Source organism: Pristiophorus japonicus, chromosome 11 (assembly GCF_044704955.1).
Source record: "Pristiophorus japonicus isolate sPriJap1 chromosome 11, sPriJap1.hap1, whole genome shotgun sequence".
NCBI lineage: Eukaryota > Metazoa > Chordata > Chondrichthyes > Pristiophoridae > Pristiophorus > Pristiophorus japonicus.
The window spans coordinates 103,723,963-103,741,008 of NC_091987.1; the positions used below are offsets into that span (position 1 = coordinate 103,723,963).

At 42.0% G+C, this 17,046-nt stretch overlaps 1 protein-coding gene across 1 annotated transcript in view; it reads left to right on the plus strand.

The window, feature by feature from the left end:
* Positions 1-4,491: 4,491 nt before the first annotated feature.
* The window catches only part of LOC139275814 (single-minded homolog 2-like), a 109,833-nt gene continuing 97,278 nt past the window's right edge, over positions 4,492-17,046 (plus strand). Inside the window, exon 1 of the mRNA XM_070893022.1 lies at positions 4,492-4,666. Coding sequence (XP_070749123.1) covers positions 4,492-4,666 — 175 coding nt within the window. The remainder of the gene's footprint in view (positions 4,667-17,046) is intronic.

The following is a 17,046-nucleotide window of genomic DNA, read 5'->3' on the forward strand; positions in this document are numbered from 1 at the left end:
ATAGAAACGTTTAAAATTCTGATGGGTTTAGACAGGTTAGATACAGGAAGAATGTTCCCAATGTTGGGGAAGTCCAGAACCAGGGGTCACAGTCTAAGGATAAGGGGTAAGCCATTTAGGACCGAGATGAGGAGAAACTTCTTCACCCAGAGAGTGGTGAACCTGTGGAATTCTCTACCACAGAAAATAGTTGAGGCCAATTCACTAAATATATTCAAAAGGGAGTTAGATGAAGTCCTTACTACTCGGGGGATCAAGGGGTATGGCGAGAAAGCAGGAAGGGGGTACTGAAGTTGCATGTTCAGCCATGAACTCATTGAATGGTGGTGCAGGCTAGAAGGGCTGAATGGCCTACTCCTGCACCTATTTTCTATGTTTCTATTACCTCTACTCTCTGCTTTCTGTCTTGAAGCCAGCTAGCTAGCCATTCTGCTACTTGTCCCCTGACTCTGCACTCTCTGACCTTGTTCATCAGTCTATTATGGGGTATCTTATCAAAGGCCTTTTGAAAATCTAGATAAATTACATCTACTGCATTACCTCTTCAAAAAATTCAATGAGGATGGTCAAACAAGATGTTCTCTTTTGAAATCCATGCTAACTATTCAGTTATATTTTTGGTTTCTAGATGTTCTATTTTATCCTTTAGTAGGGATTACATTATTTTTCCCACCAGTGATGTTAAGCTGACTGGTCTATAATTCCCTGGACATTTTCTATCCCCCTTCTTAAATATAGGTATTACATTAGCTATCTGGCAGTCCTCTGGCACTATACCTTTTTCTAATGAATGATTAACTATGTGTAGTAATGCCTCTGCTATCTCTTCCCTAGATTCTTTTTAAAGGTGCGGGTGCAATCCAGAGCTTTTATCCTCTGTGAGTCTAATTAATTTATTTAATATATCCCCTCTTTTAATTTTAAATGCAGTTATCTTATTAGTAATCTCATCATCCAATGAGGTCCATGAAGCAAAATAATTATTTAATATTTCCGCTATTGCTCAATAGTTACCTGTGGTATTATCCTGTCTATCCCTTAAAGATCCTATTCCCATCTCAGCCTTCCTTTTTTTTAATTGATGTGCCTATAAAATATTTTACTATTTTGTTTTATGTTCCTTGATAATTTAATTTCATAGTTTCTCTTTGCCTTCCGAATTGTTTTTTGACTTCTCTCCTAATCTCTTCATATTTTCCCTTATCATGCACTCCCCTGGTTTCCATGTACTTAATGTATGCTTCTTTACTTACCCTCAAGTGTTCCCTTATGAACGAGACAGTCAACAAATGAGGCAGTGAGTTAAATGAGTGAATGAGATAGGGAGTGTGAGATAGTGCACAAGTGAATGAGTAAGTGGATGAGAGAGTGCAAGGGACTGTAAGTGAGTGAGTGAGCCAATGCATGAAAGGGAGAGTGAATGAGACAATTAGTAAACAAAGCAGTGAGAAAGTGGGTGTGAAACAATGAACGAGCCAATCAGTAAATTAGTAAATTAGTGACACAAGCAGTGAGTGAGGCTGCAAGTGGGCGATTGAGGCAGTGAGTGAGTTTGTGGGGTAGCAAATGACTGAGAAAAGAGAAAGACTTGCATTTATCTAGCAACTTTCATGACCACCGGATATCCCAAAGTGCTTTACAGCCAAATAAATGCTTTTGAAGTGTAGGCACTGTTGAACTTAACAAGAACAGAGAAATTGTGGTCGGAGGCTTCCTGTGGGTGAATGCTTCCGATCCACAAGAAAAGTACATGCCTACCTGGTACCTCCGTACCTTTGAAGACATACGCTCCTGGGCCTGCTGGCATACGCCTGTGTAAAGGCCAATATAGCCCAAGGGCACATGCAGTTCGCAAGCATCCCTGGGATCAGGTGGGCCAGCCCGACCAGTCAAAAAGGGGGATTCCCATGATGCTTATGAGGATTCCATTTACATATGGCATCCCCATAAGCATATTACGAATGACATAAAAAGCACTTTCACAGAACCTAAATAAAAATAAATCATCACATGTTTAAAATGAATATAAAATGTAATTTAATTAAACATTTGTTTTAATTTAATTTTTTGAAAAATAAATTGAAACATTTTTAAAGAGGCCAAAATAACCTAAACTAATTTTAAAGATTTTTGAATGTTTAAATTATTTTTTTTAATTTATTTTAATTGTTTGCTGTTTTTTTTTAAAGCCCTATGCCTGCTTTTAGCATGTGTAAGCGTTTTGTGGGCATTCGCTGGACAGTAGTTGGGCAAATAGCCCAACTCGCCACCAGTGAATGTCCATTTCCTGCGCATGCGGATAGTCGGTTAAGCTGAAACTTGACAGACCGCATGCGGAAACTCAGAACTTGCGGGGCACTTACGATCAGAGGCCCCATAAAATCCGGACCATTATCTGGTCATTATCACAGATCTAACTGAGGGAGGCCAAGTGAGTGAGGCTGAGTGTGGGTGGGTGAGGCTGATTGTGAGTGAGCGAGGTTGAGTGTGAGTGAGCAAGATTATGTGAGACCAAAAAGGACATTGTGAGTGAGGATGAGTGTGAATGAATGAGGTTCAGTGAGTGAGGTTGAGTGCGATCAAATGAGTGAGGTTGAGTGTGATTGAGTGAGATTGTGTGAGGCCGAAAGAATGAGGTTGAGTGAGTGAATGAGACTTAGTGAGTGAGGTTGAGTGTGTGAGTGAGAGTGAAGTTGAGTGAGTGAGCAAGTGAGTGTGAGGTTGAGTGAGGTTGAGTGTGAATGAGGTTGAGTGTGAGTGAGGTTGTGTGTGAGAGTGAGTGAGGTTGTGTGTGAAAGTGAGGTTGAATGAGGTTGAGTGTGAGTGAGGTTGAATGTGGTTGAGTGAATGAGGTTGAGTGTGACTGAGAGGTTGAGTGTGAGTGAGTGAGTGAGTGAGGTTAAATGTGAGCGAGTGATCGAGGTTTGGTATGAGTGAGGTTGAGTGTGAGTGAGGTTGAGTGTAAGTGAGTGTAAGTGAGTGGATGCGGTTGAGTGTGAGTGAGCTTGAGTGTGAGGTTGAGTCTGAATGAGATTGAGTATGAATGAATGTGAGTGAGTGAGGTTGAGTGTGCGTGATTATGTGTGAGTGTGATTGAGTGAGTGAGTGAGTGAGTGAGGTTAAGTGTGAGTGAGGTAAGTGTGTGAGGGACTGCAAGAAGCAATGAATCTTTGAGTTTGTGGACTTCCACTGAATCTGGAGAATGTTCTCATTCTCTCTCAGACACTCACAAGTGCACACTTGTGAACGAGTGGAGTGAAATGGCGACAGCATTAGAAAAAAAAACCTTTCATTTTAAGCGTTCACTTAATATTAAGAGCCTGAAGCGAGGACAGGATTGTATCCGCGTAACCTGGAACTGACGTGAGAGACCTGACCCGCCACTCGGGCGTGTGCCACAGAGAACCGAGATCACTGCTTATCTCGGAGATGGATGCATTGCTCTCTGCGAACCTCAAGTGAAAATAGGGCCATGCAAACTTAACAAGAACCTCCCGGCTGGTAAAAGGAAAACGAAAACAAACCGCACGCAGTGTCCTCACACCCTGGCAACCTGGTCTGGGCCAGATCACTTCCCTCTCCGGATCCCGCACACTCTGCAATACGATTCGGAGATGGTGACGGGGTCAATGCGGATCAGGACTGAGGGGAGGCTGACAGGCTGAACTGGAATAATTCAGCCAGAAAACTGAGGAGAGCATCGCACATGAACATCGCCCACCCCCTCAACACCCCACCCCTAAAGACATAGCACCAACATCAAGCGTATGGTGCGCAGTAGGGAACAGGAACCTGTGGGTATGGTGACTGGAGAGCGAGGGGATCACAGTCTGAGATCTGATCTAAACGAATTGGCTCGCTGAGCTGTTAGGGGCGATCTTTACCTCTGAATGCGGCCCTCTTTCCTTGGAGCTCTGGTGTCAAAGCGCGGGATGGTCGCGGGTGGCCAGCGGGTCCGGCGACTCGCCCTTCACAACCGGAGCCCCAACTGAGGAGAGAGTCCCCGAGACCAGCACACCAGCTCCGCCGGCCGGGGAGCAGCATTCGCTCGGAGCTGAGGAAGGGGGTTGGATAAGAGAGCGGGGAATCACGGATAAAGGCTGGAAGAAAGGGAGGTGGGAAAAAGGGGGTGTCACCACAACTCGCACAACCTGATTGTGAAGTTAACACAACAATTTCTTCGGAATCTGCCCCGAAAGCCGAGCCTGAAGGCGAACACATAGGTGCTGTGTGGAGAAGCGGCTACTGAAAGACACAGCACTCCATCTCATTATATTCAATACAAGCCAGAAATGTGCCGAGAATGAAAAGCAACATTATTCGAAACATTTTTTTAAAGCCTTAAGTGATATTTCTGGCCCTTGCATAGGAAGAGGAAAAACTTTTTTTCTCAGACGAAAAAACTTTTTTTTTAAAAAGCTAACGAATGTTCTCGGGGCTTCAGATCCAGTGTATTTATTATGTCAGTAACACTCCGGTACAATAGGCGAGATGAAGGAAAAGTCCAAAAATGCCGCGAAGACGAGAAGAGAAAAGGAAAATGGGGAATTTTACGAGCTGGCTAAGTTGCTGCCTCTACCCTCGGCCATCACCTCTCAGCTGGACAAAGCCTCAATCATCAGACTGACGACCAGCTACCTCAAGATGAGGGCTGTATTTCCTGAGGGTAAGCACTAGCCGAAAGGACATTGAAACAAGTCGTTTCCTTCCAAGTCCTAGCATTCGGCGTTGCTTGATGTTCCGTGCCATTATTCTTTAAAGCCCCTTCTCTAGTTGAATCCAGGTTCCTTTTTATTAAAAATTTAACGCTCCTTTTTTTAAGGCTAACCGTTCTAAAGTTTAATTTTACAGCGAAAGTTGAACATTTTTACCTTCAAATCAGAGCTGGGTTCCAGGGTATAAATATTCGCGAGGGAAATCTGCTTGAATTAGTATTAAAAAGGCAGATTAATGAAACATGGGGCTTATTTATACTTAGATGTTCAGAGTTGCAGTTATAATGTGCCCTAAGTGTTATACATGACCATTTTCCAAATAAGATTCACTTTTAATCTGCTCTGCAAATTGCAAAGTTTGGCCTGATTTTATTCGGATTTTGTAACCCATTCGTATTTTATATATTTTAATGTGACATTACTTAAATAATATTTTGTATAATTTCGTGGCAAACCAGCCTTTTGGCAACCGAGTGTTCTCAGCGCCGTTCTCGCAGGTTAATCGGCCGGACACAATGACAAATTATTAATCATCGTGCTTAACTAACCGGATCTTAAATAATTTATCTTCTTGTGTAAATGCCCGTTGGTCGTTTAGTAAAATGAGACTTCGAGCAATTCTCCGACTGTGTGAAGCTGTTGTGTATGAACAGGTTGAAAGATATAAAGCTTCCAGGACACCTTCATATCAGTCAAGACACAATCTCGGGTTGATTTGCGTTTTCTTTGAGTTCATGGGTCATCCAGTGAAGCCTGAATTATTCCTGACTACTGATTAGTCAGTTCTGTGTGTGTGTGTGTGTGTGTGTGTGTCAGTGTCCTTTCGGGGGAAAGCATCCGCTAAGATTGGTAACTAAAGAATTTTCAACAAAAAATCATTTGTTTCCAGAAATAATCTTCAGCACTTTAGTATAAATATTACATTATTAGGGCCTACAATTTAAAATAAACACAACCCGAAGCTTTATATGTGTAATACACACACCCAAGAGGAATGGAGTTGCTTTGATCACGAAGTGTAGAGACTTCTTAGATGCCTTTTTCAAAGTATGCACGTGATTCATAAACAGGTTTTTTTTAATGCATTTGCAATGTTACTACACCAGCGCAACCCCATCCACCCCCACAACAGATAAAGATACTTGCTCTGGGCCTACGGTGCTAGGCACCGCGTTTCTGGGTGTAGCACTTGTCCACATGAATTCCATACAGGTGCACTTACACGAAGGAAACTATCCTTAAACATGAAATCATTTGTACAAACCAATATGGATTACGATTTGTTTTTCCGGATGAGAAGGGAGAAAGTCATTATTCTCGTGAAATTGGTAATACGTTTTAACTAGGAACTACTAATCAGTTAGAAATGTTAAATTTTCCGCAAACATTTTCTTAAAGGAAGAGGGGGAAATCATTATTCAACATTGTGTAATAATATAAAAATGGTACATTTTAGCAGGACGCCTAGTTCCGCCCTTTTATAAAATATAACACGCGCCCATTATTCTATACAACATCTAGGGTCTAAAACTAGCAATTAAACTGCGATTTAGACGGAGAATGCAAAAGTACCCGGTCCGTCTTTATATACAACCGTATCTCTCTCGTGTAATTGGAATTATAGAATTAGAATCGCTGTTATTAATGTAATAGCTTGACATATTTTAATGCATAGGAACCAGAGGTCGGATATGCCTAATCTCAGCTGGAATCCGGTGGCAATTTGTTACCATGTCATTGTGTATATTGACACTGCAATAAAATTCTGCGCTCTAAAATTTTCATTAAATCCTGGTTAATGTTCGATGAATAACTAAATAAACTGACACGTCCCACTCCGTGATATATGCGGCCTGTCTTGTTGCAGTGTGAAATAAAGGCTGACAGGATGCACTGGACCAAGCAACAGCAATGATCCAGCCGTCATTTCAGATATACAATAGAGAGCGGGGTACCTCCACCGCACTGAAATAGTGATGGGGGGAACCATTATTCTCAATCTATTCTACAATTTATCGTGTTTTTAAAACACACCTTGCAGAATATTATGGGCAAACCCAATTTTTAGTTATTTAATTCGAGTTAATTATTAAATGTTGCACAGTTGTTAAAAGCCGATATTGTTCTCGGAGATCCTTAAATGTATATCCGCATTTATAGTATAATTGGGACTAAAACTCAAACTGGTGACACACCTGTTCCAGAAAGCGTTGCTTAAAATTAGAAATAGACACTATTATACATTTGTGAGTGTGTGTATATATATATATATAGTGTGTTTTATAAACACATTCAAAAATGAATTTACATAAACCGCACATTTTGTATATCGTCATCTTTCCTGCTGGATTAAGGTGTAAAATAAAGTTGTGTCTGAGCTCTCTTAAATCTCCCCGCAGCCTCCAAGAGGGGTGCACGCTGACTGTTGAACAATCGTCCGAGTATTTGCATGTGCAGCATCTCAACTGGTCACGCACCATTTCCCCATATTTAAACAAGGCATAATTCAGATAGTCGTGACGTTGACAGTAATCGTTTGTTTTGTATGAATTTACTGGTGAGAGGGAGAGTTCAGTTTCCTGCAAGGTTTGCTTGCAAATTGGTCTTCATAATCTAGAAGGATTGAATAAAAGATTTAAAAAGCAAGTCGCTTTTGTTTGGATTGGAGGCTGTGCATATACAGCCTCTAATAATACCCCTTGATGCAGGTTTAAACAATCTGCAGTGCCGCTTGTAATATACCCCTTTAACTTTGGGGACTGACAGTTGTTCCACTTTTTCCAGTTTTTGCAAAAAGAGATCTATGTCCTTTATTTCTTATGAAATAATAGCCTGGAGAATGTAATGGTGGATGCTGCGAAATGCAATCGGGTCACAGCACAGAGCAGATGCATCTGTCCCAAGGTATGGGCATATGGCAAAAATATATCATTTTCATTTGCGATCGTTCGTCAAGCTAGGAGGGAAATTATAGATCAGTCGTTTGCAACAGTGCTATTGTATCCCCCTCCATTGCATTCCATAAGCTTTTGTACGGAAGTCTGTGGCTAATGCAAAGGGACCATTATTAAATAAGAGAGGCGGCCAGGGCCATAGAAAGACTACAGACGGTCAGGGCAGCGGCCAGCTATTGATGCATTCCTTTGTTGAGGCACTTCTCCCAATATATTCTCAGCAGTCGGACTGTTTCATTCTCTGGGATCCGAGTGTACGGTTTGAGGTGTTTGCATTGATCCGCAGATCGCCAACCCCATTCATAACTCACCTTCCTTAATTAAACGCATACAAAGTACTTCTGTTCCAACAATGTATATCAGTTAGACCGATTTCAGATAGGCACTAAGACTGGTTTGCAATCTAACGAGGACAGGCGAGATTGTACATTCCGAGGATAAAGACATCTATAAATCTAGTGTTATTTTATTAGAGAAGAATATTCACCGCCGTTTGCATTATGGCGCAGCGTCCATTCTTCCAGCTATCATTTTTGCTATTGAATAGCTCCTTGCGATGACTGTTTGAGAAAATCAGCACATATATTTACTAATATATCTGGAGTGGTGGACCAGGTTTTTAAAATCAGCTGCACACCACACTACGAAAATACCTAAAGCTATTTTAGCCAGATCCATTTGTTTAAAACTGTAAACCGCGCCATAACCCAGACGCAGGGGTCTGAAAATAAGGGATCTCATATATAGGTATGATATACCTATTACATTGGTAACTTCACAGAAAGTGACGTCTCTGATATTTCTTAGTGACACAATGAAATATCTGATTCAATCAATTAATTTTCCTCTGTTCAAGTTAGAGTTTATAACAGATTTTATTTTGAAAGGGTGCCTGTTTTGCAATGTAGCTTGAAACCAGTTTAATTTACAAATAATTCGATTTGTGAATTATCCACTTCGTTCGTTACAGCCCTAAAAGCAAAGCCGACACATCCAATAATGGATTGTTTTGGTGGTGTGTACCTGAAGTCATTCCCACTTTAATTCTCGGATGATGCATCAGGGACCGCGGGGTCACATTTAACTCCAGTTCAATGCTACGTTCAGGTTGCTCACTGGCGGCACGTACACCCGTGCCCTCCTGCAAAACACACGCGCACCGTGGCAATAAACATGGCAGAGAGATGGTGTCACATCAACGTGTCGCTTGGACACGCCCAAATGCTCCTTATGTAAAAACTCCAGGTCCCCGCTTTTACCGCGAGTTGGAGGGAGGAGGGGCTTTGCTTTGTAGGTGAAGCGGCGTTTGTGACAAGAAGAAAGCGGGCGACTCCCACTCACTCATAGCCCAGCGTTTATTGATCCCTCACAAGATAGATTCGTATATTGCCACGATGAAGATAAATTATCATTTGTACATGTCTCACGCCTTATCGGGTGGAAAGGTCTCGAAACCGAATGGGGTGTTGGAGTGACTCTGGTAATATAGACACAGATGAACGTAAAAAAAAAAGCAACAAATCAAGGGGAGCTTAGTGAAAAGACTTGTATTTATATAGCGCCTTTCCCGGCCTCAGGACGTCCCAAAGCATTTTGCAGCCAATTAAGTATTTGTAGTGTTGTAATAGTGTCCCATATTATTAAATATTTTATTGTGTTGCGTGATTTCACTCTCCTTGACTGATCCTTCAAAGACCAGTCATACTGCCACATTCCAGTCCATGCAAAGCAGTTTCAGGTGCCCATTGCCCCTGACAGTATAACTGGGGGATTCAAGTCCCCGTTTGATTCTCTGCAGCACTAAAACAAGATGGTGTGAGACCCATCCCCCGGGAGGACCTCTCGCGCCGATAACATTTGGCACCAAGTATAGTATAACTCCAGTCCCTGTGTGAAGTGCCCACACAGTCGTTTGGATTTCTAAATTTAGAATTTTTTAGGATATAGTTGTAGTGCAGCGACTGCTCTCCGACAATGGCTGCAGTTTAGGTTCGAGTCCTTAGTACCATGTTTACATTGCTTGGCCTCTGTATGGCGGGAATCTTAATGGTCCTGCCCAGAGCTCCACTCAACAATTAAAAACGTCAATGTTAACTATTAAAATTAAGGTCAGTTTTAATTGTGCCCAAGAGCCCTGGTAAATCAGGGTTGATACTGCACTAGATTTACATTCAAGTTTAGCATCGGAGTAAAGTGGAAATACTTGGCGCTAATGCTAAATTTGCAATGTAAATGCACTCTTAAATGTTATGGAGAGACTGCCCTGCCTGCTGTCTTAACATGTAGAAATTGCTGTGAGATGCATGCCCATATATGTAAGCGGTTTAACCGTAGCTACAGTGGGGAGGCATTGAACAAAGTGGTATCCAGACATCCATGGTGTTATATATTTCTTTATAAGGTGAACCAAATGGCACAAACCATCTTAAATATAAACTTATAAAAGCAGCAATTAGCGATGGGCAATAAATGCTGGCCGAGCTAGCGACGCCCACATCCAAAAAACGAATAATTTATTTTTAAAGCCTCTGAGATTTGTAGATCTTGAATATTGACACATACGTACGATGTGTCCGCCGTGGTCCATAGAAACATAGAAACATAGAAAATAGGTGCAGGAGTAGGCCATTCGGCCCTTCTAGCCTGCACCGCCATTCAATGAGTTCATGGCTGAACATGCAACTTCAGTACCCCATTCCTGCTTTCTCACCATACCCCTTGATTCCCCTAGTAGTAAGGACTTCATCTAACTCCTTTTTGAATATATTTAGTGAATTGGCCTCAACAACTTTCTGTGGTAGAGAATTCCACAGGTTCACCACTCTCTGGGTGAAGAAATTCCTCCTCATCTCGGTCCTAAATGGCTTTCCCCTTATCCTTAGACTGTGTCCCCTGGTTCTGGACTTCCCCAACATTGGGAACATTCTTCCTGCATCTAACCTGTCTAACCCCGTCAGAATTTTAAACGTTTCTATGAGGTCCCCTCTCATTCTTCTGAACTCCAGTGAATACAAGCCCAGTTGATCCAATCTTTCTTGATAGGTCAGTCCCGCCATCCCGGGAATCAGTCTGGTGAGCCATCGCTGCACTCCCTCAATAGCAAGAATGTCCTTCCTCAGGTTAGGAGACCAAAACTGTACACAATACTCCAGGTGTGGCCTCACCAAGGCCCTGTACAACTGTAGCAACACCTCCCTGCCCCTGTACTCAAATCCCCTCACTATGAAGGCCAACATGCCATTTGCTTTCTTAACCGCCTGCTGTACCTGCATGCCAACCTTCAATGACTGATGTACCATGACACCCAGGTCTCTTTGCACCTCCCCTTTTCCTAATCTGTCACCGTCCAGCGGTAGCACTCTCGCCTCTGAGTGCTGGGGGCTCAAACTTCACTCCAAATGTGAAACTTCAGTGTAGTACTGAGGGAATGCTGTACCGCCGCGGCTGCTGTCTTTCGGATAAGAAATTGAACGGATGCGCCGTTTGCAATTTCAGATGGTAGTGAAAGATCCCATAGTACTATTCGAAGAGGACGGGAGTTCTCCCCGGTGTCATGGTCAATATATATATATATCTCAACTATCACTAAAAAAATAGATTATTTGATCATTACCTCATTGCTGTTTGTGGGACTTTGCTTTGCCAAATTGGCTACCGTTACCCTACATTGCAACAATGACTACATTTCAAAAGTATTTAATTGGCTGAGAAGCGCTTTGGTATATCCCGAGGTCCTGAAAACTGCTGTATAAATGCAAACTTTTTCTGATATAAAGATACGTATTAACATACTGGTATGCATGTACCAATGCACACATGCAATTACATATATGTAAACATAAACACAAATACATGCATGCATTGATGCACAGACATGCGCGCAGATTAATATATACACATGCACACGGTAGATACATGCAATACAGACATCCCCGCATCAAGAGGCAAATCTTTTTCCATACTATATATCTTTAAGTCTTGATTGGTAAAATGCAGTTCATTGAGGCGGGAATATACACGGTTTAAAAATGCTGAGCTGAAACGCCTCCAAGAGCAGTTATCACAGAATCAGAACTCAGGTGAATAAGATTGTTTCTCATTGTTACTGCTGTGATTTTTTTTGTGTGTGTGATAAAGCAAACCGACGTCTGTTAGTTTCTTGGACAGTAATTGAATTCGAACAGTTACAGGTCTCAAATAGAAACAGGCAACGTCAACATACAGTAATCGCAGAGCGCTCTTGATCGCACATGGCATGAAAATGAGCGTTAAACGAGTGTCATGTGCATAAAGTAAATCCATTTTTAAAAATATTTTTCTTCTGCTGCACAGAAACACAGTGATTAATCAGCTCTGCAAATGCACATTCTACACCGATGCGGGACAATAAATAAGCCTATAGAATTATGGGTGATAAATTTACTAACTGATTTAAGATGCGTTTGTAATTAGTTATGTGAAATGGTGCAAGGCGAATGGAGGGGGGTCGCTGTGTTTATATTGATACACATTAGTGTATGAGAATCTGCGGGCTGCTTCACTCTTGCCGAATTCATTAAGACATCAATCAATGCAGAAGGTAACTATGCTTTCGGAAAGCTTCCCACATTAAAGGTTCCATGATCGCTCCTAGCAAGAGTAATTATTTAACATTTTTTTCCTTTGGTTTTTGGGATATCTTGCTGCCAGACTTCAGGAAGCTTGATGGTGGAAGCATGCTCATCTGGAACATATTCGGTAAAGGGGAATGGATTAGGATTTAGCAATACCGATTTTGTCATAGAAAAATATATCTTATGGAAAATTAAAGTCACCGACCTCTGGAAAATATTTATTGGAAAGAAATTTTACATTTGCTTTTGTGAACTTTGAATAATAACTGTTTCATATAGATCGCGCCGGAGATTGGTCCACTGGTGCGAATTGGAGTGTGCATTAATGATGATTACATATTGCAACCGACGTCAGACAAACTAACCGCACATGTTAAAGTTTAAAAAATGACGTTTCGTGAACGTTGAATAATACCGTGAAAATGCATTTCCTATAATACTTCCCCCCATCTCATACACAAATGTAATCGCACCCTGCTCAATCTACCTTTGGTGACCACAATATGTAAACATACTTGCTCATTTCAACACCAACTCTGAGGTGTTACGATCTTTTCAGGAAAAAGCCGTTTCTCTGAAAATGGTTATTTATTATCTTGATTAATGCGATAGAAACGCCAACTGTACGTAGGCAGCAGTATGATACGGAAAGGGTTAAGTACACAGAACTGCAAAAACTACAGCCAAACACAGCGGATTCTGGAAATCTGAAATTTAAAAAAATGCTGGAAATGCACAGCAAGCTAGTCGGCGACTGCAAGAAATAATCCGGGTTGATTGGCTTATTTTGCACTTACCATTCTTATTTTCAACTTTCAAGATGGTTTCATGATCCGAAATAACTGTCGGGCATACTTATAATTGGTGTCTCCATGGGTGTGAAGGAGTCCTGTTGTATTTGTCACGTTGTAAGACTTTATTGGACTGTTGCATCCCTGTCCCGTTAGACGATGAAATCCCCTGTGTTTAGTTAAATTCGGCAGTAATTAATGACAAGGCGCGAGACCCAGTCATTGCACAGTAAAACCCTGATACTGCATGTGGGCTTACAGTTAGATACCAGAGTCACGTTTTAAATCTGCTTTGATTAAGCAAAGACTGAGCTTTCACAGTTCCTGGACCATCTGATGGCCAAGGCTCAAGTGCCCCTAAAATGTATTCCGTGGTGCACTGGAACACTTTTCAGTTCGCCCCAGGGAGGGGGAATGTGGGGTTGGGGGCAGAGGCGAGGTGGGGGATGGGGTTGGGTGAGGTTGGGGGGCGAGGTGGAGGATGGAGTTGGGGGCGGGGTGGAGGATGCGGTTGGGGTGGGGGTTGGGTGAGGTGGGGTTGGGGATGATGTGGGGTTGGGGAGTGGGGCGGGGGTGAGGTGGGGAGCGGGGGTTGGGTGAGGTGGGGTTGGGGGTGATGTGGGGTTGGGGGTGGGGCAGGGGTGAGGTGGGGAGCGGGGGTTGGGTGAGGTGAGGTTGGGGGTGATGTGGGTTGGTGGTGGGTTGGGGGTGAGGTGGGAGGGTGGGGGGTTGGGGCGTGGTGGGGTTGGGAGTGATGTGGGGTTGGGGGGTGGGGTGGGGGAAGGGGACAGACTAATAAACCTCTCTCCGCTCCATTCAGCCATTAGATCGGAAAGTGTCAATGTTTAACGAGCTGCTGCCAATAAAGGGTGCCACACATACACCCGCTGAAAATAAATTCCGTTCACTTATCAGAACTTGGTGAATCTCAGGGGCGGCTTCCACAGTCACTGCTCCCTCGCCTGTGTTGTTTCAATTACATGCCCCAACTATCGGTTTAAATGTAGGCCACTGTAAACTGCGGCGTTTAAATGCCAATAATGCAAATAATGGAAACAAAATAAACGCCAAGTGACACATCTCCTGATCCAAGAAAACGCCTCTTTTCTTAATTCGATGGATGCTTTCCACAGCACGAGTAATATGTGATCGTTAAAATGTTTTCAGAGAAAATAGAAGGACATGTCGAATATTTTATTCTCGGTGTTTCCTGAAATTATATTGTCACTGCGGATGAGTGTTGGTTAAACGACGATGAAAATAAGTGACAGATTAATAACGTTGGACCTTCCCTGCGCCCTCGCTCTGTATTGACGGTGTAGGTGTTGATGATGATGATGCTGGGGTAAGGGGGTAGAATCTCACAGCCCACCGACCTCACGCGTTCTCCGGGGTGGGGGACGGGGCGGGGGTGGGGGGCGGGGTGCGGAGAGAGAATCACTCAGCAAAGCAAAGGCCCATCGTTAAAGCTAACTTGGAAAAGAGAGAGAGAGAAAACTCAACCTTGCCTTTTGACCTTTGGAAAGTGAAAAAGAGGAAGTGAATATACAGACAGAAAACACAAAAGCCCATTCATGAATGGCACACAACCTCGGCGGCGTTTTAACGCTACGGTTAACTATACTGAGGCTAGGTCACACGTCAGTGCAATATCTTTTGTTTGCACAAGATAGAATAAGTGGCAAAGCGGGAGAAACAATGTACCGTACATAGTGCAGAATACTCAATCTGTCATTTATTATTTTACAATCCACCAATACATCAGCCGTAGTCTTTTACATACTCACACATTTTGTCAGAAAGCTTTCAGCCGATTTGAAATATCCCTATAGCTTATTTGTATTGCGCTTACTCTGCCCCATCCTATTATTTGCAATAATGTCAGGAGGTGCAATGAATGCTGAATATGACCAGATTGGATATATTGGACTTCATTACTGACTGAAGGACAAAGGGATTTGGTACCGATTCGAACATGTCAAGATAATGACAGAAACCTGCTTATCACAAGTCAGTCACTTTACTGGTATCTGGAGTCCGTGGGAGGGGGTTATAATTAACCTAGGCCTGCTGTAAAAGGACCCTACATATTTTTTTCTGGATTTTTTTCTCACGTTCCTTTCATATTAATTCAAAGTACTTTACTTAATTCAGTAAGAGAATCTCGACAGGTTTCTGTTAATACATTAATCAGGATCAAAATGCCTAACCACAAGAGATTTACAATCTTAGCACAGGTGACATTCAGCTCGTCTTCCTCCCTGCCGTACTTTACTGGGGTTTAAGCCAATGGAAAATAAGCCTTCTCCAGGCAATGTTTCTGGTCTATTTGTGTCCTTCAGATTTTCCACTGAAATTATGTCGAATACCGATATAATTGACCTTTCCCTCGGTCCCAATCTGCAACCCAGTTGAAATCGAAAGAGGAACTCCAACCTCGATAGGGGTATTTCCTGTTACACGGAGTACAGACAACTATTTTTGATGGGAGAAAAGAGTTTGTTAAGGACCTTTTCAGGTTCCAATAAAAATAACCCGACTGAGATTATTGGTTAAATAACCCAAACCCAACGCTCTCTTTAATATCTCACAAAAGACAAATATGAAGAGATGTTTGTGCATTTTATTTGGAGGGAATTTTACATTGAAATTGATGCTTAAGTACTTTCGAAACAAAATATCATAGAAAATGTAGTTGTGTTATAGTGACATAAATTGAAGCACAACATCGAGCATTATTTAGGACTTAAAAACAGTAAGGCCGCTTAAAAATGAGACGTAGCCCTTCGAGGAAAGCGAATATTATTTCAACTGAACTAACAGTGAATTAGGAGCAGCGGCCGCGTTACTGCATTTAAAGCTAAAAGAAAGGAAAATGCTTGCACCTGTTAGCGTCCCCTTTACATATTGACTTGCCTCTTAAACTTTAAGTTCTCTGATGACTTAACTAATGAGACTCAGCATTCTGCACAGCCCATTTGGAACTGGGTTTTCTTATTGTGTCAATGCCAATCCATAGGGAGGTGCTCGGGAAGAATATCACTTCAGCCTTACAAAGCACCTACCGTGGAGCCTCCAGCTCGCAGTGTCGAGTATCATTTTTAATGAGCTTAAGTTCAAATAATATTTGCTCAAGGATGAGCATACTCAAAATATATCACTACAAAGCGTTGGTTCTGCTGGATCTAAGCATGGAATTTTACAACACAGAAAGAAGCCATTCAGCACGGGCTAACTGAAAGAACGATCCCACTTCGTTCCAGTCCCTTGCCCTGTTTCCATACCGTTTTAATGTTTCAAACATTTGCTCACTTCCCTTTTATAAGCTATGGATTCTACTTTAACCATTGTTTATTTGGGGGCATTCCAATCCTAACAAACTTGTCCATAAGAAACTAACTTCTTCCTTCGCTCTTTCATTGATGATTTTAAAGTTATGCCCTTTACTTATCAATCAGTGGAAATAGATTATCCCTATCTACTTATCAAAACTCTTATAATGAATACATCGATTAGTTCTCTTACCCTCTTTTCTAGTGAAAAGTATCCATTCTTTGGTCTTTCCTCATAACTAAACTATCTAATCCTTGGCATTGATTTAGTGAATCTCTTCTGAACACTCTCCATTGTCTTAAACATCCTTCCAAGTGTTAGATACCTAAAAGTGGATACAGTATTCTGTGACCTGAGCAATGATTTGTAAGTTTATTTTTGCCTTTATACTTAATGTCCTTATTCATAAAACCCTTAAAGCTTCATGAACTTATTCTCCACTTTTAAAGATTTGTGCATCTGAACTCCCGAGTCTCTCTTCTCCTTCACTCCTTCTAAAGCTTTGCCATTTAATGTATATTTCCTCTCATTCTTCCTCCCAAAATGTATCACCTTACATTTCTCTGCATTAAGTTCTATTTGACATTTATTGGCACAATCTATTAACCTGTCTACATATTCTTGAAGTCATTTACTGTCC